The sequence below is a fragment of the Dermochelys coriacea genome, chromosome 1, assembly GCF_009764565.3.
Source record: "Dermochelys coriacea isolate rDerCor1 chromosome 1, rDerCor1.pri.v4, whole genome shotgun sequence".
NCBI lineage: Eukaryota > Metazoa > Chordata > Testudines > Dermochelyidae > Dermochelys > Dermochelys coriacea.
Genome location: NC_050068.2, coordinates 328,777,823 through 328,800,036, shown reverse-complemented (window position 1 = coordinate 328,800,036; position 22,214 = coordinate 328,777,823). Strand labels below are relative to the sequence as shown.

The 22,214-nt window shown below is 40.8% G+C and overlaps 1 protein-coding gene across 2 annotated transcripts in view; it reads right to left on the bottom strand.

Moving 5' to 3' along the window:
- Positions 1–413: 413 nt before the first annotated feature.
- RELN (reelin) overlaps positions 414–22,214 on the bottom strand; it is a 455,243-nt gene continuing 433,442 nt past the window's right edge. The window contains exons 61-65 of one of the 2 annotated variants that reach the window (XM_038377905.2): positions 18,976–19,195; positions 17,772–17,969; positions 17,241–17,339; positions 8,291–8,296; positions 414–1,551 (exon numbers count right to left, since the gene is read on the bottom strand). In XM_038377905.2, the coding sequence (XP_038233833.1) occupies positions 1,455–1,551; positions 8,291–8,296; positions 17,241–17,339; positions 17,772–17,969; positions 18,976–19,195 (620 nt within the window). In that variant the 3' untranslated portion in view covers positions 414–1,454. The remainder of the gene's footprint in view (positions 1,552–8,290; positions 8,297–17,240; positions 17,340–17,771; positions 17,970–18,975; positions 19,196–22,214) is intronic. The other variant, XM_038377914.2, reaches the window with a different exon arrangement.

Here is a 22,214-nt window from a genome sequence, read left to right as displayed (position 1 = left end):
ATATTTGACTTTGGCTAAGTCAAAGTTTTCAGTTATAGGTCCTAGAGTTAGCCCCAAATGGCCTGATTTTCAGAAGTGTTCAACACCCACATTTTCCATGAAATTGTATCGGATCAGCATAAATATGGATTTAGGTGCCTAACTTAAGGTATCCAAGCTTGAAAATGTTTGTTCTTACTCACCTGCCCTCAGGTTTGCCACTTGTAAAATACTTATATATCTCAGAGGTGTTATGAAGATTCCTCAATTAATGTCTGTAAAGCACTTTGAGATTCCCAAAGGAAAGACACTACTGAAGCACAGTGTACTAAACATTAAAAAATATTATACAGTGTTCATCTGTGTGCTGTTGTTAGAATCTGAGTGAGCAAACCAAATCCCTTATCAAATAATTTCACTGAAGACACAATGGCCTGAAAAATCTAACAACAAACTTGTTTATCAACTTTATTGAAGCATGGATCTTTAGCTTGGTTCACCATATAGTGAAACATTTTATTTATGATAATAGACAGCTTAGGGCTAGAGGGGCATTGTAATGTTGCTGGTGTAGGTACAACTTTATCAGAAGATACAAACATGACCCGCAATAGAAACAAACACCAAATAGAACACGATGAAACGTTCACTTTACAAATCACTCCATTACTACAGACATCAAATGGCAGTTATAAGTAAATCAGTCACAGAGAACTGTTTTACCTTTAGACAAGGAAATGGGAATTTCTGTTTTGGGTTTTATCCACAGCTGCTTAGTAAAAAAGTTTAAATGTCAAGCATTCTTCTTATCCACAAAACAATGCTAACCAACAGACATATCAAAGAGTAAGACTGAAGGAGATCAACGTCTTTACCACTACTTTTGCAATTATCTTCTTGAGTAGGTATTGCAATTTGCTTTATGCATGTTATCAGAGTGTAAATAGCCCAAAAATCAGCAGCAAAATATTACAACAACATAACAAGTAAATACAGTGCCAATGTGTCATGTTGTAGAAGAGAATACAAAGAAGACAATGATAACTTAATCATATAAAATATGATACAGAGCTGAAATACAAGTGCATTTAAATAGCTATGTGACAAAGAATGTTAAATACTGTACTTAATATGTAGTTTTAAAACATAAAATCTGAAAAAGTCTTTGTGCTTAAACTTTTTTCCTGTTAAACAGATTAGTTGCTTACTTCCCATACTGCCACTGTAACTGATATTACAACAGATCACAATTTTCACAGACACGTCAACATTAAAACATTTACCTATGAGAAAATAAGTCACTTCTCATTAGTTTCACAGTGCGAAAAAGTGGTGTAACTCTGTCTTGAGAAAGGCTTTTTGTTATTCACGAAGCCAGTTGCAGAAAAGTCCTGATACCAAATGCAGTGCTAAGATTTAAAGAATGGAAAGCAACACATCACATGTTGGGAGGAAAATATAAATTTCTCGTTTCTTCATGGGTATCGTCTAAGTGACCTTCGTCTTCTGTTGTAGAAATGCCTGAGCCCATGTTGCCGTGAAAAATTCATCATGTAATTTTGTTTGCGAGTGCTGTTAAAATCAAAGGGTAGGGAGGAGGAAAAGAATGTCAGTCTCTTTGCATCCATTTTGAAATTGCCTTCTGACACGTAAGCTGGGGGGCCAGATTCTCCACCCTCTTGTGCCTTGCACAGTCTTTTCTGCCTCGGCAAAGTGACGTAAAATCCTAGCATTTGCGTCTGACAGCATGTTAGAACAATGACAATGACCGTACAAGGTGCAAGGCCATTGAGACTCGGGCCCACTTTGATTTTGCTTACAATTCAGTATTTCAGAACTAGAGCAAGAGTTTAAATTAATTATCACTGATGGGGGCTTAGGGCCAGATTTATCAAGCTGTATGCACTCTATCTCCTCCCAACATAGGGCATTTCTTCAAGCCTGATTTATACTCCAAAAATCCTTGTCTCTCTCATTTACAGATTCCTAAATGGGAGAGATGCTGTTAATCTCTTTCCTCTTGAGTGCAGCAGAAAAATACTGCTCCACCTCCCTAACGTCTGGCTTTGCTATTGTGATGATTTGGGGAATCTGTACAACTTGTGAATTCCGGCCGATGTTACTCAGTTGTTCTTATGAACATTTCTGGATCATTGAATACCTCTATATTATGTGGTTCCACCTTTGCTGACAAGGGCTGTCTCACATCCCTCCCTCACCAGGCACAATGCGGGGGGGTGTGTGGGGGGGAAGGGATCATTAGAATGCCACAGCTACTTATTCAAGCAGAAGTACCATGGGACAATGGTTTAGCTCAAGCCTAGAAGAATCAATTTTATCCTACCTCCCTGCAGGAGGCTGGTGAAGGGGAGAGAGTGGAAAATCCTCAGCCAGAATAAAGGGACAGAGATGACAAAGCAGGGTTTTGAAAAGGGCTTATACGTGAGAACCACACAAGAAGTTTTGAGCAGGAAAAGGGGAAAAGACAAGCGATTTTCATAGCAAAGAGTGCCCACTTTAGCTGCAGGACCAACCAAAATCAAAGCAAACTGACCTGGGGAGGGGAAGATAGGAGCTCCATGGTTGAGAAGACAATCCATGAATGCAGAAGAAGGACCCTGGGCACCCCCAGAGGATTCTGACCCCAACCCAAAGAATGCTCTGCAGTGTGTGTGTGTGTGTGTGTGTGTGAGACCTATTATGTGCCCTTGAAGCGTTAACCCTATGACCTCAGAGTGCATACCTGGCTGGTGTGCTGGGAAAGGGTGTGTTAAACTGTGGGAGAATGAGGGGTTAGCAGTTGGACTACAGGTCTAAGCTCTCAGGAGGGGATGCTCAACAGAGGATTTGCACCCCAAGAGTGTGCCCAGAGACCTCAAGCCAGGGCAGTGCCTGAACTCTGTTCAGAATCTAGAGGCTTAAAGCACATGGAACCCAGCAGTGGGATCCCTTACAGGGTCTGGTAAGTAGCCACTTCCTTTTGAGAATAAAATAAAAACACTGCTCCACCTCCCAAACTTTAAGATTTGCTAAGCAGCAAACCCTTGAACTAAGTGACTTTAACTGAGTGAAGTTTTCTTAAAAAACCCCAACAACCCAAAAATCTTTAGAAGAGGATCAAAGAAACACATGGAACAGAGTGACCAGATTTTAAATGATTAATCAAGACACTTTTCCATTTCCAAATAGGGCTCTCTCTTTGACCACGGTGAGGCTAAATAAAACAAAACAAAGGGAAATCCCGGGGCACAGGGGAAACAATGGAAAATTGAGGAAAGTACCATGAAAAGTAAATTTCCTTACTGGCTGAATAGGATAGGAGTATTTGGGAGCTTAATATACACTACAACTGAACAGGTGGAGGCTGTAGTATCTAATCACTAGAGACTAGCAACACCATCTAGACTGCAACTTCCTTTAAGGGAGAGGGGCATGGCTGTTGCTATTTTTGGCCCTTTGGCTACACCAGTCCTAATGAATAGAACGGCCAGAAGATGGTGCAAGAATTTTGGTGCATATTATGTATCAATTCCTTAAAAAAGGCTGAGCTGTATTTAAATGTAAACATAGTTAAAATAATCTACATTGAAACAGTTGTAATACATATGAACAGCTAATATTTGCTGAAGAAGCCTTTTCCCCTATGTTCAAGCCCTCACCTAGGTTGGGTGTCAGGAGTGGCCATTTTCAGAGTGACCAGTAAGGGAAGAATGAACTGGGAAAAAAGGAGAAGCCTCTACAGTGTTTCCTGCTGAGAGGCTGGTTTCTGAACAGTGTGCCTTTTAATATCTTCATCTGGCCAAAAGTTATAAAACCAAGCTAATATATACCTGGTGTGGCTCCACTGATTAAAGGCACTTGCACCAGAGATGTCTCTCCATGTTTCTCCTGGCAGCTTAATTCCTAACTGCTGGGAATGTCACAGGCTCTGGAGAAGAAGCTTATAACTTTCATGACGATTCAATACCGTTCTGCTCCTAAATGCAAACTTGCACATAACCCTGAAGAGACTCACTTTTGAGGCTACATGGCAATTCTAAGCTCTATCATCTATGCTGGTGGAGTGGAACTCTGAACAGCTACATTTGGTTTAACTCTGTTTGCTTGTAATTCTCATTAGCACATTGGTGTAATATAAGTCTCATTTAAAGCTACAAGCAAAATCCATTCAGAGTTATGAGAATGAAAAAATATGTGTAGTACATAATGCGAAATCTGACATTACTACAGCACCTTTCATGCCTATTGATCACAAACCACTTCACTCTCCATATACACACATCACTTTAAAGCAACCGGTTCTGGGGGGAGTGTGGCAACCACTATGGCATAACACTGGGAGGAGAGGGGATGGATATATTGGTCAGAATCCTGGGGTGAAACCCCTGCTTTTAAAAATGAAAAGAAGGTGTCATGGGGAATTTAATGTCCATACATTGCAGCAAAGGCCTAATTTGTAAAGTCTCATCAGAGAGGTCCCACACAAGAAACTGCACAGAACGAATTTATCTCAGAATAATAAAGGGCAGTGTTGACTCTGTCAGGCTTTGATGCTGTTCTAGGAAGCCCAAGTGTTATAATCCTGATGCTTAAGGCCACTGCACTGTCCCTTCTGTACATGATTTACAAAAAATATTAATATTCTCTCAAGGCTATGCTGGAAGCCATCTTAGTCCAACATCCACAATCAGATCCTATGTGCAACCAACAATACTGATGGTTGCCAGCATGAGAAAACTCAATGATTCAGCAGAACAACTGCTACCCATCACAGGATGAACTGTCATAGGACCTGATTCCATCTTTTCCGGTTTCAATGGATGCAGAATCAGGCCTATAAAGATCAAGTCTCAAGGTCAGATTCATGCTTGTGGATGAAAGGGGGTGCAATTTTCAGCCCTATGCATCCATGAGGGGAACACTGACTGCACCAGAGAGAGAGAGATTCAGTCCAAGGAATGCCATCATAAATTCCCTGGGGTGATTCCATGGAAATAAAACAATATGTTCTGGTGAAGTCCATGCAGCTTCTGGCTGGTTTGGCTCTGCCCCTCCAGGGCTTTAGAGGTGGGGGGGGGGGTTGGTTTTGGTCCCCCAGTGGTGAAAAAGATGCTGGCAGCTTGGCTCATTTACCTCTGCTCCAGGTGGACTGAGGGCCTCTGTTGCTGGAGGCCCACAACCCAGAGAGTACAGCAAGTCCTAAGTTTTGTTATAAAGGCGGAGGCATGAAACAAAAAAACTGGCAGCAGGTGTCACAATTAACTTTCTATTTGGGGAGCTAGGGCAGGGTGGTGAGTTTTCATTGTGAATGAAAAGTAAATGCTCAGCTTGCAATCAATTACCCTCTCCTTTCCAAGTTCATAAGCTTATTTTTAGTGAATATTACCCCTAAGGAAAAATAAGCATGAACCTCCAAAGGCAAGAATAGCTTTTACTGTTGTATAAAGAAACCATCTCTATAAAATTGACTTCAAAATTATCCCCTTTCCAACAACTAACTGAGAACTTTATTATTAGACTATACTAAAATAATTGATACTATAAGCCTGCCCACCCAGTTTTTCAAGCCATCCAGCATCTGGTGGTAATGGATACAATACAAACTCTTGCATTGCTACAGTAGCCATTATGCCAGAGCATCTTTCATTTAAGAGGTGGTTTTTGTTTAACATTTGAGCTTGATTTCACCTGGCTTTTATCCAGAAAGGGAAGTTCTGCACTACAATGATTTATTATAGTTTTGTGTGAGACTCACAGTGATTGGCAAAGCTAATGTTTCCTGTGCAACTTTATTTTCCTGCCACTTTATAATCTAAGGCAAATCAGATACATTGTTAAGAAGAACAAATAGCTCAAAATGTTCTTTAACAATTCTTATTACACTATCATCTCTGTCTAACACTGCTTACCGCCTTAAATGTAATGACACTAACAAGACTTAAACAACAATAATTATGCTGCAGACATTTTAAGGAAATAAATGACGAACTTTAGAAAAGGTTATCACGTGAGTTATAGGCCAGAAGCAGCTGCTTAGTCTTTGATTTAAATTCAATCTATTAGTGGTATTTTACAAGATGGTGAAATGTATTTGTTGTGTGCCCTAAGGAAAGAGTTCACATGTTTTACTATGTGAAATCAAAACTGCAGTACAAGAAAAAAAAAGTATGAAAACAAAACAAAACCAAAACCACAATTAAGCTAATGCTTAGGGTTGTGTTGATAGGACCTAATTTCACTCCCATTGAAGTCTGTGGTAGTCTTCCCACTGACTTTGGTAGGCATTGGTTAGGGCTTGAAGGGTTGATTCAATGCCCAGTGAAGTCAAAGGAAAAATTCTCATTGCCTTCATAGAAGTTGGAGCTGACCTTTAGTGCAGCATATAAGAGTATTTTCTGCTCTCTGTGGGCTGGGGGTCGAGGTATATGCATATAATTCTATTAACTATAATGGAAGTTAACATCATACATTGATAAGAGAACAAAGTTCAATTGTACTTTATAAGATCACCTTAATAGCTATATCATAAAGGCATTGCAGAAAAGGTAATTCTGCATTTATTGGATTTAGTGTCTGTAAAGAAGCCCTTTAATGTTGTTTTTATATAGCAATACTGAACTTTATTTCTATTTTAAAAAAACAAACAAACAGATTTGTCATTAAGACTGTATGGAGATGCTGTTGTTATTATTTATAATGTAACAGTATCCACAGTGTGAGAGGCACTGTAAAGATATATGGGAAGAAACAATCCATACCTCAAATATTATGAATGGAATCATTTCAACCACAAAGGGACTTAGACACCATTACAATTTCAGTGAAAGTGCACAATAAACTTTTCAAGGTTCATCAGCATGCACTGATCCTTTGGTGCATCTTCGGTGCACTTACCAGATCATTGGATGAAGAGTACAGATGAAAAAAAATCTCCCAAAGACTAGTTATCTGTGGATCATTTGACAGAATGAATAGTAACAAAACCTAGGAAGCAATTATTGCACAATCCAATCTGTCACCTTTTTAGGGCAATCTGTTTGTATTTAAAAAAAAATATGGGGGCTGATACTGCTCTAACTTACACGAGTAAATTCTTTAATTCCAATGAAGTCACTGGAGTTACACCACTGTAAACGAGAGCAGATCAGGCAGATATAGTATAATAAAGAGCCACACTGGGTATGCTCAGTAAGCATGAACAATAAAACAACTTATGAGGAGTTACTCTGTATGTGTCTTTTAAGCCTCAGTAATTTAACATGATTTTTTAAAATATAAAGCACCTATTGGACTATTATCCTGCTTTTTTTTTGTTTTAAATCAAACATGGCCAAGCAAATAAGAACATTTGGTAAATAATATGTACCTATGCTAAGACCACAAATTATTTTTATTCGTTATTTATATGTTTAACTGACATGGCACATCAGAAATAAAGGCTTCTGGGTGCCAAACCAAACTTTAACCTAAACCAAGCCTTTGAAAAAATGAAAGGCAACATGGTCCGACAAATAAATATATCAGTGTTTAGCATGCAGCGAATGCTGTGGCTGAGTTACAAACCCCCTAAGAATGGTGACAGACTCCAGGGGAAACTCTGGCCCCGCTGAAGTCAATGGCAAAACTCCAATAGGATCAGTATTAAAACCTATGTCTCTAGCTACTATGGTGATTAGAAATGCCTAGCTGCATAATTATGGCTGTACAAAGTGATGCTTTTATAATAAGCAAAAACCCCACCCCATATAAATACTTATTCTGTTTTTAGTTACATGGGCATGCATCACTGCATATATTTATTGTACATGTTTTCGGACACACAGTAGATAATTTTGGCCTTAATTCTGTAATTTTAATTTACTGGAAATAGTGGGAATTTTTCGTGAGGTCTCAGGGCCAGATCCTGTAAGTTGTTGAGAATTCTCAGTTCCGACCTACTTCAAGGATTATTGGGAGCACTCAGGAACTCTCAGGTGGGGCCCAGTACCCACCATGATCAGGGTTCTCAATCCTTAGTTACAACGCCCACTCTCTTAATTGAAAGTTTGCTTGAGTGAGGTGCTGAACGTATCCTGCAAACTTTAACTCCTAATGGCACTGAAAACCCTGCAGAATCAGTCTGTGAGGAACAGCTGCAGGGTTTGGAACTTTATGAGACAGCAATGCATGCTCACATCTTTGTGAGTACAAATGAGGCCGTTCCCTTTCCCACAAAATATCATCGTTGACAAAATACAGGGCTAGAGTCTTTCAAAATACTGTAGCTGTACCACCAACATATATTTGATATTAATTCAGGGAAAGTACTTACCTTACTCTAGTGTAAAACCAATGACAGCAAATAATGAAATACAACACAAATTAGAATATGCCTTTCAATGCATGCAGCACTGTGACTAGTCATAAAAGCCAGATGAGGTTTAGAGGCAATATAGGACTTTTCATCTCTTTTGAAAATAAAAATTGAACAAATTATTTCCTGATTTTTAAAATCAACATTTATATTTTTATTTTCTATAAAAATTCATCATGCAATTTTTTTTTAGAAACATAATAAAAGACAGCCTTAAAAGCACAGTCTGCACCATACTAAATTTGGCATAAATCTTGTGAATACAAAGATAATGCCCTAACATTTAAATTCCTTTTCTTTATTACAAATATTTTTAATAATCTTGAGTGAAATGTTTCAAAGCATTGCTTTCTGCTAAAGCAATGAAGCAAATGAAAATGTTTTTCCACATGAATATGTTTTGTTACGGCTAGAAGATATAATTTGTATTTGAATATTGCAAAAAAGCCTAAAAATTCTTTGCAACAAATGCAACACAAAATCCTCAACAAGTCATTTGTGCCAAAAATGTAAGATTATCTTGACAATGAATAGCATGAAGTGATGGTTTATGGAGGGATTAATTCTATGTTTATTACTGCAAAGTTAACCACACACACACACACACACACACACACACACACAAAAGTTTGGGGCGATAACCTACATTTCTTGTGCAACTAAAATTCCCAAGGATGTCACTGGGAGTTTTGGGTGCATAAAGAATGAAGGATCAGACCCTTAGTTTTCAGTTTATATCCCTTCAGTTCTGAATACATTTGATCAGAGTTCACTATTTCTTTATAGGTTATTAAGGGCCCACCCTGTTTACAAAGAAATGGCTTTTCAAGAAGCACATGCAAAAAAGGTGTGTGGTTTTATTGTTCAGCAGACAGACTGTGAATTATATTATATGTAGACTGAAGTGCAAATATAATGCAGAGCTGGATGCAGGCCGTTTTTAGGGTAGAGGTGCCTGGGTGCAGAATAAGTGTTCTTGTAGGAGTGGAAGGCGGGGGATGGGAGGTGAGGGAGAATTACTTTTTTATCCTAAGAAAGGCCACATTCATTGATCATGCAAGGAATCTGCCCAAAACATTCTTCAAAAGTGCAGAGAGCAAGTATGCTGTCTTAACAAATGAATAAAAAAACCCCTCAGTTTAAAGGGACAAGATGACTGGATAGTAGTTTCACCCCCACTTTATAGGTCCACCCCTATTAAAATAGTTTGACAAATGATTAGCTGGCAAGATCCTACCAATATATACTGTATTCCAAATAGCTTCTATATTCACTCAGAGGACTATTTGCAGCTGCATTACAGGATTAGCAATATTTCTGTTGTATTAATTGAATAATTCAAAGAAGTATTACAGATAGGCCGTTGTTTCCAGCTTCCTGATTGCACAGATAGGTTTTGCATGTGAAAATTAGGGGCTGTTCCAAATATTGGCATATTTGTTTGTGTCATCTATCTTGGGAGAAAAAAAATTGCCTCCACAACAGGGGAGGCTAGGCTTCTGGAAATGTAGCTCATACAGCGTCTGATAGTCACTGGCTAGTGGTATGTTTGTGTTATCAGAATCAGGAGTCAATCAGAATGAACAATATAACTGTTTATAACTCAGCTATAAACTATGTTCTGGACTCTGAATTGGCATGGAGGCTCAGAAGAAAATTAATTTAAAATATTTGGAGGGATGAGAAGAGCCAAAGCATCAAAATGGAAATTTTGAAGTCATGTAACTCTAGAAACTGCTTTATTTCTAAGGAAAGGGTGGCCAATCTGAGCCTGAGAAGGAGCCAGAATTTACCAATGTACATTGCCAAAGAGCCACAGTAATATGTCAGCAGCCCCCCATCAGCTCCTACTCCCGCTCCCAGTGCCTCCCACCCACTGGCAGCCCCACCAATCAGCGCCTCCCCTTCCCTCCCTGCACCTCCCAATCAGCTGTTTCATGGCATGCAAGAGGCTCTGGGGTGGGAGGGGAGAGGAGCGAGAGCATGGCAGGCTCAGGGGAGGGAGCGGGAAGGGGTAGAGTGGGAGTAGGGCCTGTGGCAGAGACAGGAGTTGAGCAGTGAGCACTCCCTGGCACATTGGAAAGTTGGCGCCTGTAACTCCAGCCCCAGAGTCGATGCCTATACAAGGACACGTATATTAACTTCTGAAGAGCCGCATGTGGCTCCGGAGCCACAAGTTGGCCACCCCTGTTCTAAGGGATTAAATGATCACTAGAGGGCACTGTAGGAAGAGTAGGGAACATTTGTAGTTGCTGGAAAGCAGAATCAGACCAGCACTCTTGCTTGCAATGAGTCCCTATTGACCATATCCCTGCAGGGTGCCACTGCTCCCAGCCTGCTCTCCCCATATGTCCCTCACTCTTCTTGAAGGTGGGAATCTTCGAGGACAGGGCGTGCATACCAGCTGCAGATGCTGGGGGTGAGGAGAAGCTGGTATGGAACCTACAGTCATTCAGTGTATGTAGGCCAACTGGCAGTGATTAGAGGTGGGCTGGGAGGATCTGGCTGTCTGCATGCTTAGGGAGGAAAAGTGTGAAAGCAATGGAGGGTTAGAGAGATGAGGCATGGGGAGTTGTGGTAAGAAGGGGGCACCTCAGTACAGAATATAGAGATGTATAGAGACACAAGGTGGGTGAGGTAATATCTTTTACTGGACCAATTTCTGTTGGCGAGAGAGACAAGCTGATCTGAATAAAAGCTCTGCATGGCTCGAAAGCTGGGCCAATAAAAGACATTACCTCACTCCCTTTTCTCTGCAATATTCTGGGGCTAACACAGCTACCACTGCACTGAATACGATAGGAGGAGAAGTATCGTCATCCTCAGCAGCCTGAGGATTAAGATGCTTACTAAGATACTTTTATAGTTTTAAAACAATTTGAATTTAATAACATCAGATACTCAGGTCTCACTGACTCACATCCAGTGCAGAACATGGGGCAGGACTCAGAGATTACTTAATCCTTCCTTTGTGCTCCCCTGGTCCTGTGGAAAGCTAAGTACTGTTTCTGTTCCTGACATCAAGCTCTAATCCATGCTTGCTACAATGGCCCTCCTGTAGCTGTGGCCGTTCTGCTAGCACAGGACTGCCGGAGTTCAAGGTGCTCTGGTCATGCCTTGCAATTCACCAACATGCCTTCTATGCTGGATAAGGAATATGGTGCATATAGCTTGAATAGCCTGCTCTACACCAGCAAGAGAGTTCCCTATGCAAAAGGAACCCCCACCTGCTCCTGGGTGGCTTTCTTGCCCCTTTGTGCCATGGCAGAACAAAGGGGTTGGCCTGGGAGATGAGGAGCTGGTCTTTAATTTGCAGCCCTCAACCCCCTGCCAGAGAAAAAGGAATACAAAGTATGATCATAATATGGTTTAATATTATGGCTGGAATAGTAAGGTTTATAATCAGATGGTGTATATGGTGTTTATATCATCTCCCCCTGGGATGTCTGAGATGTATGAGGGAGCCCCTCAATACACAGTGACAACATGGATGACTAGATTTTTAAAATGAAAAACCAGGATGTCTGTCCCCCAGGGGTAGAGCAAAAGAAGGCAGGGGAGGGGACGATTTTGCTGCGGGGCAGGGAGGTGTACACAGGATGGTGAGATAGAAGAGTGTGACCACTCCTTGATTTGTGCCTCAGCCATGCAATGCCTCTCCCTCTCCTTCACCACACTGTGCCTCTAGCTCTATGTGTTGAGGAGAGGTAGTTTGAGAACTTGAGCAAGAGGGGACTCCCTGGGGGGCCTCCTTGGGAGCAGGACAGGTTGTCAACATATGACAGGCCTGGCCAGGGATAGTCCTTGAGGTGCACTCAGCTGGCCTGTGAACACTGTCACCAACTCAGCTAACTGGTGTCTCTTTCAGGTGGCCAATTTGCAGGAGTTACAAAAATGTGGCAAAACTCAAATTTTATTAAACAGACAGGGACCATCAGAAAAGACCTGAAAACAGGGATATTCCTGGTTTTCTGGGACACATGGTCACCCTACATATGAATCATTAGTTATTTGCTGACTAATACTCAGATAACACCCTCCCAGAAAACACTAACAAGGTGACTGGAGTGGGGTGGAAAATTATGAGAAGATTGCCTCTTGGCTTTTTCCTTGGATCAATCCATTGTGGAGGTAGGTTTTGTTCCCTTGCAGAGTGGGCAGGGATTCTGTGCCCATAATCCATGGATCAATCCAGGACACAACTCTGCCACTCCCTGTGGCTTCCTGACCTCTGATCTCCAATGGATGCCCCTGGCATGGGGTATTTTTGTGTGCAGAATTTAGTTTGTAAAGGCAAATTACGAGATGACATAGATGGTGGTGTAAGTGACAAGTTGAGATGGAAAGGCAGGGCTGTAGCAGGACAAGCAATCTATGGAGAAGTCGAAGAAGGTTTAGGGTAAAGCTGCTCCTCCATTATTTTTAATTAAAATATTTTATTTAACCCTTTCAGAAATAAAATACAGCACAAAATCACATCTGTTGGTTGGTACAGCTCTGCCCCTCTACCTACTTGACATATGCTACCCCAATTAATGCTTGCTTACATTGATATATTGACAAAGAACTTACATCACCATGTTCTGGGGCTGTGAATCTGACCCAGCATATCAACTTTCCTACACTTCTAGGACCCATTTTCTTCCTTATACTCTCTCTTTTTCTCTCAGTTATTGAAAATCCCAAGGAAACTCAGATATTACAAACAATATATGTCTAGAGAATCAAGGAGAATTAAGAATGAAAGATAAACTGTATCCATAATACAAATTGAGATGCTTAATGTTGCAACACAAATGCATGTAAGACCATCAAGCATTAATAGTAATAATGGTAATAATTAACATTTATATAGCGCTTTTCATCTATACTTCTTGAAGCACTTTACAAAAGTGGTTATGTATCATTAGCCTCATTTTGAAAATGGGGGAACTGAGGTGCAGAGAGGTAAAGTGACCAGCCCAAGATGACATAGTGAGGTACCAGCAGAGCTAGGAAGACAATCCAGGTCTCCCAGCTCCTATTCCTGAATCCTCATGCTATTGCCTCCCCTTGGCAATGTCTAAGCAAGAGTTGGGATTTTGAGTGTTCTGAGTTTGTGCTATAAAAAAAATTTAAAAGAAATTTTTATTATGTAATATAGAGAATATTCAGATTAACTACAGTTCTAACCAGTGCAGTTACAGGGAGATATAAAGAGGTCAGAACTAATTAACTACTAAATAGTACCTGCCATATGTGCCATTGTGTAATAATTTTTAAATGCCTGAGAGCAGCATATCTTACCGTATTGTGATTAGCAGAGTTTTGATTCTATATCTGGCCTTTTACTAACATACTGCGATAGCTCTGTATGTACCAATATCTGCTGTGGAAGTAAACAGTTTATTTGTAATGGTCTGTCTACCTTGGAAGATTGTGAGCTAAATCTCTGACAGGCATATAGGCACTTATCTGAAAACCTATATCCAATATCCAATGCAGGAAGCAAAGGTTGTTTTCTCTATTCTGGCTTTGCCCAAAACCCAGAGAGACCCTCAAAAAGTCCTCAACAGGAGCAATGGGGAAGAGGAGGTGGCATGGTCTGCATATCTAATTCCTCTTCTGGACAAAGCAGATAATACTATTCCTACAGTATATTTTCTATTGCTTTCTCCAGTTTAGTTTTAAAGTATCACAAATGATGGGGCTTCCACTACTTTTCTTGGGTGACTCTCCTACAGCACGATAGATCGCATTGTCAGGGAGGTTCTCCTGGTATTCAGCCTAAATGTTCTTCTTCCAAATTCTATCTCATTTTTCCTGATTATACTCAATGGTCAGTATAATTAATGTTCAGATTACTTTGTTTTTTTTTTCTCAACTGCTTTTCTCCTTTTTTCAACTTAAAGAAAACCCCACCTTAAAGCAGAGAGAAGTGGGAATGTTGCATACGCATCTGTACCTTTCCTCAGTTCAAACACTGCACTAAATAATTAGCCTGGGGTATTTACATCCTTAGTTATTGGGCGATGCCAAGAACCATGTCTATCCCTTTGTTCCTTCAAATTTAGGGTTAATGTTATGAAGGCAGAGCCCAGCAAGGTGTGTAAAAGCAGTGGAGCGCGTACAGCTACTTAGTGTTGGGACCAGTGTGGTTTTTGGTTTGGGGTTGATATGAATGCCATGCAAGCTGGTGCGCCTCGGTGGAAAGTAGAACAGGGCTAACTAGAGATCAAGTAATCCAATTTGCTACTGTTACAAAACAATACTTGTGGTGCTTCTACTAGTTTGAATTTAAAGACAGAAACCTCATTTTTATAATTACTAAATCTGGATGTTATCCAAATCTAATTTCTATGCTGATTTTTTAAGTTTTTCAATAAAAATGAACATTTGAACCTATCTATTGGGAAGACATGCTTCTCTCTGCCAACCACTGTCAGCGATGAGTCCCAGCCCGTCAAAGCATTAGCATTTCAGCTCTACTGGAACTAAATTGTTAAAGAAAAAGCAGATAATCTCTCTGTGATGTAATACAGTAAAAACGGGTTAATATTGAGAGTGAGACCCATTTTATTAATGGGGAAATCAATATGGTGAAGACACTTTACTTGATAAAATCTTGACAGGGGATGAATATAGAGCTCGGATCATAGGACCCTTATATAGTGAACCCTGTTTCTGAACAGTATCCTTCTTACTAAAAAAAGGAAATGAATATGGCATTAGTTGCTAATGCAATTTTTCAGAGCCTGATTCAACAACATTACTCTGTACAAAGAAGAAAAGGAGTACTTGTGGCACCTTAGAGACTAACAAATTTATTTGAGCATAAGCTTTCGTGAGCTACAGCTGACTTCATCGGATGCATTCGGTGGAAAATACAGTGGGGAGATTTATATACACCCACAGAGAACATGAAACAATGGGTTTTATCTATACACTGCAAGGAGAGCGATCACTTAAGATGAGCTATTACCAGCAGGAAGGAGGGGGACAAGTAGGAAAACCTTTTGTGGTGATAATCAAGGTGGGCTATTTCCAGCAGTTAACAAGAACGTCTGAGGAACAGTGGGGGGAGGGGTGGGGGGAGAAATAACATAGGGAAATAGTTTTACTTTCTGTAATGACTCATCCACTCCCAGTCTCTATTCAAGCCCAATTGTTAATTGTATCCAGTTTGCAAATTAATTCCAATTCAGTAGTCTCTCGTTGGAGTCTGTTTTTGAAGTTTTTTTGTTGAAGGATAGCCACTTTCAGGTCTGTAATCGAGTGACCAGAGGGATTGAAGTGTTCTCCAACGGGTTTTTCAATGTTATAATTCTTGACATCTGATTTGTGTCCATTTATTCTTTTACATAGAGACTGTCCAGTTTGACCAATGTACATGGCAGAGAGGCATTGCTGGCACATGATGGCATATATCACATTGGTAGATGCGCAGGTGAACGAGCCTCTGATAGTGTGGCTGATGTGATTAGGCCCTAGGATGGTGTCCCCTGAATAGATATGTGGACAGAGTTGGCAACGGGCTTTGTTGCAAGGTTAGGTTCCTGGGTTAGTGTTCTGATGTGTGGTGTGTGGTTGCTGGTGAGTATTTGCTTCAGGTTGGGGGGCTGTCTGTAAGCAAGGACTGGCCTGTCTCCCAAGATCTGTGAGAGTGATGGGTCGTCCTTCAGGATAGGTTGTAGATCCTTGATGATGCATTGGATAGGTTTTAGTTGGGGGCTGACGGTGATGGCTAGTGGCATTCTGTTATTTTCTTTGTTGGGCCTGTCCTGTAGTAGGTGACATCTGGGTACTCTTCTGGCTCTGTCAATCTGTTTCTTCACTTCAGCAGGTGGGTATTGTAGTTGTAGGAATGCATGATAGAGATCTTGTAGGTGTTTGTCTCTGTCTGAGGGGTTGTAGCAAATGCGGTTATATCGTAGAGCTTGGCTGTAGACAATGGATCGTGTGGTGTGATCTGGATGAAAGCTAGAGGCATGTAGGTAGGAGTAGTGTCAGTAGGTTTCCGATATAGGGTGGTGTTTATGTGATCATCGCTTATTAGCACCGTACTGTCCAGGAAGTGGATCTCTTGTGTGGACTGGTCCAGGCTGAGGTTGATGGTGGGATGGAAATTGTTGAAATCCTGGTGGAATTCCTCAAGGGTTTCTTTTCCATGTCCAGATGATGAAGATGTCATCAATGTAGCGCAAGTAGAGTAGGGGCATTAGGGGACGAGAGCTGAGGAAGCGTTGTTCTAAGTCAGCCATAAAAATGTTGGCATACTTCCCCTCCTTCCTGCTGGTAATAGCTCATCTTAAGTGATCACTCTCCTTAGAGTGTGTATGATAAAACCCATTGTTTCATGTTCTCTGTGTGTGTATATAAATCTCCCCACTGTATTTTCCACTGAATGCATCCGATGAAGTGAGCTGTAGCTCACAAAAGCTTATGCTCAAATAAATTTGTTAGTCTCTAAGGTGCCACAAGTACTCCTTTTCTTTTTTGCGAATATAGACTAACACGGCTGCTACTCTGAAATCTGTACAAATAGCAATACAATAGACTATTTTGTATCTTTGAAAGGATGTACATCAACTTTATATGGCAGCATAGTTGCTGAGCACACATATCCTTTCAGATATAACATCATAAACTATTTCAAAGACCTTGATGATTTATATGAATACACCAATATTTAAAGATGCTAAAGTCCATGCTTTCCCTTCTGCATTTCTCCATGATGCACAATATGCTCCCCTGGTCTGTAACTTTATTTCTTGGTTGCCTTAATTGCTGACCTTTGCAGTCACTGGAGAACATAAGCAAAGAATGATTTTCAGAGAACATTTCTTATTGAGTTTAACATTCATGCCATGCTGAAGGAATTTCAATGCTTTTTGAGATGGAGATGTTATGAGGTGAATCTGATACTCACAGGACGACTTCTACATGGTCCAAAGCCCACTGATCATGACCTGTTCCATTGTGACGGGGCTGCCACCAACGCAGTAAGACTCCTTTCATTCGTGCCTCCCTATGGTTACAAACAGAAGTACCAGCTAGACCTCCATACTAAGAAGGACCCTTTCCAGCCTGCCTATCTACCCCCAAAAATACTAAAAGAAAAACCAAAATATTATCTATGTGCTCCTAAACCTCGATATACAGCATTCATGAAAGAGTTAAGGGGAAACAATATAAATACTTTTTACTTAAACACAATTGATCCAGGAAACGAAAACAAGGTTTTGATGGTTTATTCTTTTATATTTTAAATTTAAAGTAAAGATTTTTGCGCTTATTTTAATGATACCAAAGGACTGCAGGCTATGGTTTTAATTATAGCTATAATTATCATCCTTTTCCTCCACTTTCCCTTGTCTCCTCTCTTTTTCTGCACAGATTCCTTTCTGCAGGAAATGTATAGTATGCATTTAGAAGTAATGTAGTGTGATTGGGTACTTACAGCGGAACATTGTAAGACACTCTTTGGGCTTGTATAAAGTCCTTTGGCTGATGCTGTGCTATTACTTGCCATGTAATTCCATTATTTACACTGTACTGGAGCAGAACTGCCTTGTCTACAGTATTAGGATCAATCAGGTTGGTATTGCAACTCTCTGTTTGTGAAATGCTTCCAATTTGTAAAACAAACATTATTTTGCTGTAAAACACAGGAAACAATGATTTTTAATGTATGTAATGTGTTAAACTAGGAGTGAAAACATTGCCAACATGTAGTTACCCTTTTTTAAAAATACAGAACTTCAAGAATAATTACTATTAGCAAACAAATTAACTGCTGTAATATCCATAAAACACAACCCCCTTTCTCAGTAATAATATGTTTTGTTAACACTTTTCTGTTTAAATAGAATTTTAACATCCATCTGTGTAATTGGAGGCAATCAATCCATGATTATAAGGTAACTGTTCAAAAGTGAGGTGTATCAACAATGCCAAAAAGTCAAATAGGAACAGGTACAAAAAATTAAAAAGGGAAAAAACAAAGGACAAAAGAAAATAAGTGCCTTCTAAATCCTTGTATAGGTACCTAAATAAGAAGTTAAAAGCTTAACTTTATGGATAATATTTTGGCAAATTTGTGGAAAGGTCCTAATCCTAATTTTGCCTTTTACAGTTGGCCTCTGTGATAAATACAGTGTCCTATAAGCATTCCTTCTGTTAAGACCAAACTTGACAGATTCCATTTTGTACTCTATGGTCAGAGAAACAGCAGAGATGAAAAAGATATTCTTGTTAGCTGGTAGGTGAATGTAATTGTAGTTTACCAGGAATACTGGAAGTGGGTCTGTAATTACTGTTAGCATCCTCACTCACTAACGGTTCAAACAGTCTGGCATCCAGCCTCTGCCAATGGCCTCATCTTCAGTGCTGGCTACACATACGTTGCTCTCTTGGGTGTGCTAAAACCATCTGACCTTTCCAGCCAACAGTCACTTCCTATTCAGACAAACTCCCAGTTGACAGTTGCTAAACATTTTGCTGCCCTTAAGTTTTTGCCGCTGAGAGGTGTATGCCAACCTGGGAGAGCCATCCCTATTCATCATTATCATTACAACCCTACATGCCATTTCATTTTTATAAGTAGTTACTTCCATCCTGAGCAGTTAAGGTTGTATTTCAAATTAATAGTAAAGTGTTGTTACCTTGCTCGGGTGAGATCCAGAGGTTTAGTAATAGCTTGCCTTATTTGACATCCGTTAAAGTACAGTGAATCTCCATGGGCATATGGTGCCAGCTGTCCACATCCATTCCCTATAACTCCACCCTGAATAGTTTCCCAGTTTATTTCAGTGGCTCTTTCAGATTCAAAGTTATCTTTAATGTAACTGGGAAGATCATGGCTGAAAACAGAGCAGTCATCACCTAAAAATGACAAGATGAAGTTATAATACAGACAAGTATCAAAACATTGAGAAAAAATGACTGAATTCAACTGCAGATTCAACTTCTTGTAGTTACTGCCACAGGCAGGGCCCTGTGTATAATGTGACTGCACAGTGGCAAACATTGCTTCCTAATTGCAGATTATGTTCAAACTGTTGTTTGACTGTGCATGAGAATCTAAGGTTTCATTTAAAAAAAATAAGGGCACGATTCTCTTCTCATTTACAGCAGTGTAACAACATTGACTCCAGTAGGATTTGCATAGTAACAGGGAGAGGAAGATCAGGACCTAAGTGTCTAGCTTTCCTGTTTGCAATGACAGATTTCAGAGTAGCAGCCGTATTAGTCTGTATTCGCAAAAAGAAAAGGAGTACTTGTGGCACCTTAGAGACTAACAAATTTATTAGAGCATAAGCTTTCGTGAGCTACAGCTCACTTCATCGGATGCATTTGGTGGAAAAAACAGAGGAGAGATTTATATACACACACACAGAGAACATGAAACAATGGGTTTATCATACACACTGTAAGGAGAGTGATCACTTAAGATAAGCCATCACCAGCAGCAGGGGGGGGAAAGGAGGAAAACCTTTCATGGTGACAAGCAAGGTAGGCTAATTCCAGCAGTTAACAAGAATATCTGAGGAACAGTGGGGGGTGGGATGGGGGGGAGAAATAACATGGGGAAATAGTTTTACTTTGTGTAATGACTCATCCATTCCCAGTCTCTATTCAAGCCTAAGTTAATTGTATCCAGTTTGCAAATTAATTCCAATACAGCAGTCTCTCGTTGGAGTCTGTTTTTGAAGCTTTTTTGTTGAAGGATAGCCACTCTTAGGTCTGTGATCGAGTGACCAGAGAGATTGAAGTGTTCTCCAACTGGTTTTTGAATGTTATAATTCTTGACGTCTGATTTGTGTCCATTCATTCTTTTACGTAGAGACTGTCCAGTTTGGCCAATGTACATGGCAGAGGGGCATTGCTGGCACATGATGGCATATATCACATTGGTAGATGCGCAGGTGAACGAGCCTCTGATAGTGTGGCTGATATGATTAGGCCCTATGATGGTATCCCCTGAATAGATATGTGGACAGAGTTGGCAACGGGCTTTGTTGCAAGGATAGGTTCCTGGGTTAGTGTTCTGTTGTGTGGTGTGTGGTTGCTGGTGTGTATTTGCTTCAGACTGGGGGGCTGTCTGTAAGCAAGGACTGGTCTGTCTCCCAAGATCTGTGAGAGTGATGGGTCGTCCTTCAGGATAGGTTGTAGATCCTTGATGATGCGTTGGAGAGGTTTTAGTTGGGGGCTGAAGGTGATGGCTAGTGGCGTTCTGTTGTTTTCTTTGTTGGGCCTGTCCTGTAGTAGGTGACTTCTGGGTACTCTTCTGGCTCTGTCAATCTGTTTCTTCACTTCAGCAGGTGGGTATTGTAGTTGTAGGAATGCATGATAGAGATCTTGTAGGTGTTTGTCTCTGTCTGAGGGGTTGGAGTAAATGCGGTTATATCGTAGCGCTTGGCTGTAGACAATGGATCGAGTGGTATGATCTGGATGAAAGCTAGAGGCATGTAGGTAGGAATAGCGGTCAGTAGGTTTCCGATATAGGGTGGTGTTTATGTGACCATCGCTTATTAGCACCGTAGTGTCCAGGAAGTGGATCTCTTGTGTGGACTGGTCCAGGCTGAGGTTGATGGTGGGATGGAAATTGTTGAAATCATGGTGGAATTCCTCAAGAGCTTCTTTTCCATGGGTCCAGATGATGAAGATGTCAACAATGTAGCGCAAGTAGAGTAGGTGCATTAGGGGACGAGAGCTGAGGAAGCGTTGTTCTAAGTCAGCCATAAAAATGTTGGCATACTGTGGGGCCAGGCGGGTACCCATCGCAGTGCCGCTGATTTGAAGGTATACATTGTCACCAAATGTGAAATAGTTATGGGTGAGGACAAAGTCACAAAGTTCAACCACCAGGTTAGCCGTGACAGTATCGGGGATACTGTTCCTGACGGCTTGTAGCTCATCTTTGTGTGGAATGTTGGTGTAGAGGGCTTCTACATCCATAGTGGCTAGGATGGTGTTTTTAGGAAGATCACCAATGGACTGTAGTTTCCTCAGGAAGTCCACCCTATATCGGAAACCTACTGACCGCTATTCCTACCTACATGCCTCTAGCTTTCATCCAGATCATACCACTCGATCCATTGTCTACAGCTAAGCGCTACGATATAACCGCATTTGCTCCAACCCCTCAGACAGAGACAAACACCTACAAGATCTCTATCATGCATTCCTACAACTACAATACCCACCTGCTGAAGTGAAGAAACAGATTGACAGAGCCAGAAGAGTACCCAGAAGTCACCTACTACAGGACAGGCCCAACAAAGAAAACAACAGAACGCCACTAGCCATCACCTTCAGCCCCCAACTAAAACCTCTCCAACGCATCATCAAGGATCTACAACCTATCCTGAAGGACGACCCATCACTCTCACAGATCTTGGGAGACAGACCAGTCCTTGCTTACAGACAGCCCCCCAATCTGAAGCAAATACTCACCAGCAACCACACACCACACAACAGAACCACTAACCCAGGAACCTATCCTTGCAACAAAGCCCGTTGCCAACTCTGTCCACATATCTATTCAGGGGATACCATCATAGGGCCTAATCACATCAGCCACACTATCAGAGGCTCGTTCACCTGCACATCTACCAATGTGATATATGCCATCATGTGCCAGCAATGCCCCTCTGCCATGTACATTGGCCAAACTGGACAGTCTCTATGTAAAAGAATGAATGGACACAAATCAGACGTCAAGAATTATAACATTCAAAAACCAGTTGGAGAACACTTCAATCTCTCTGGTCACTCGATCACAGACCTAAGAGTGGCTATCCTTCAACAAAAAAGCTTCAAAACCAGACTCCAACGAGAGACTGCTGAATTGGAATTAATTTGCAAACTGGATACAATTAACTTAGGCTTGAATAGAGAC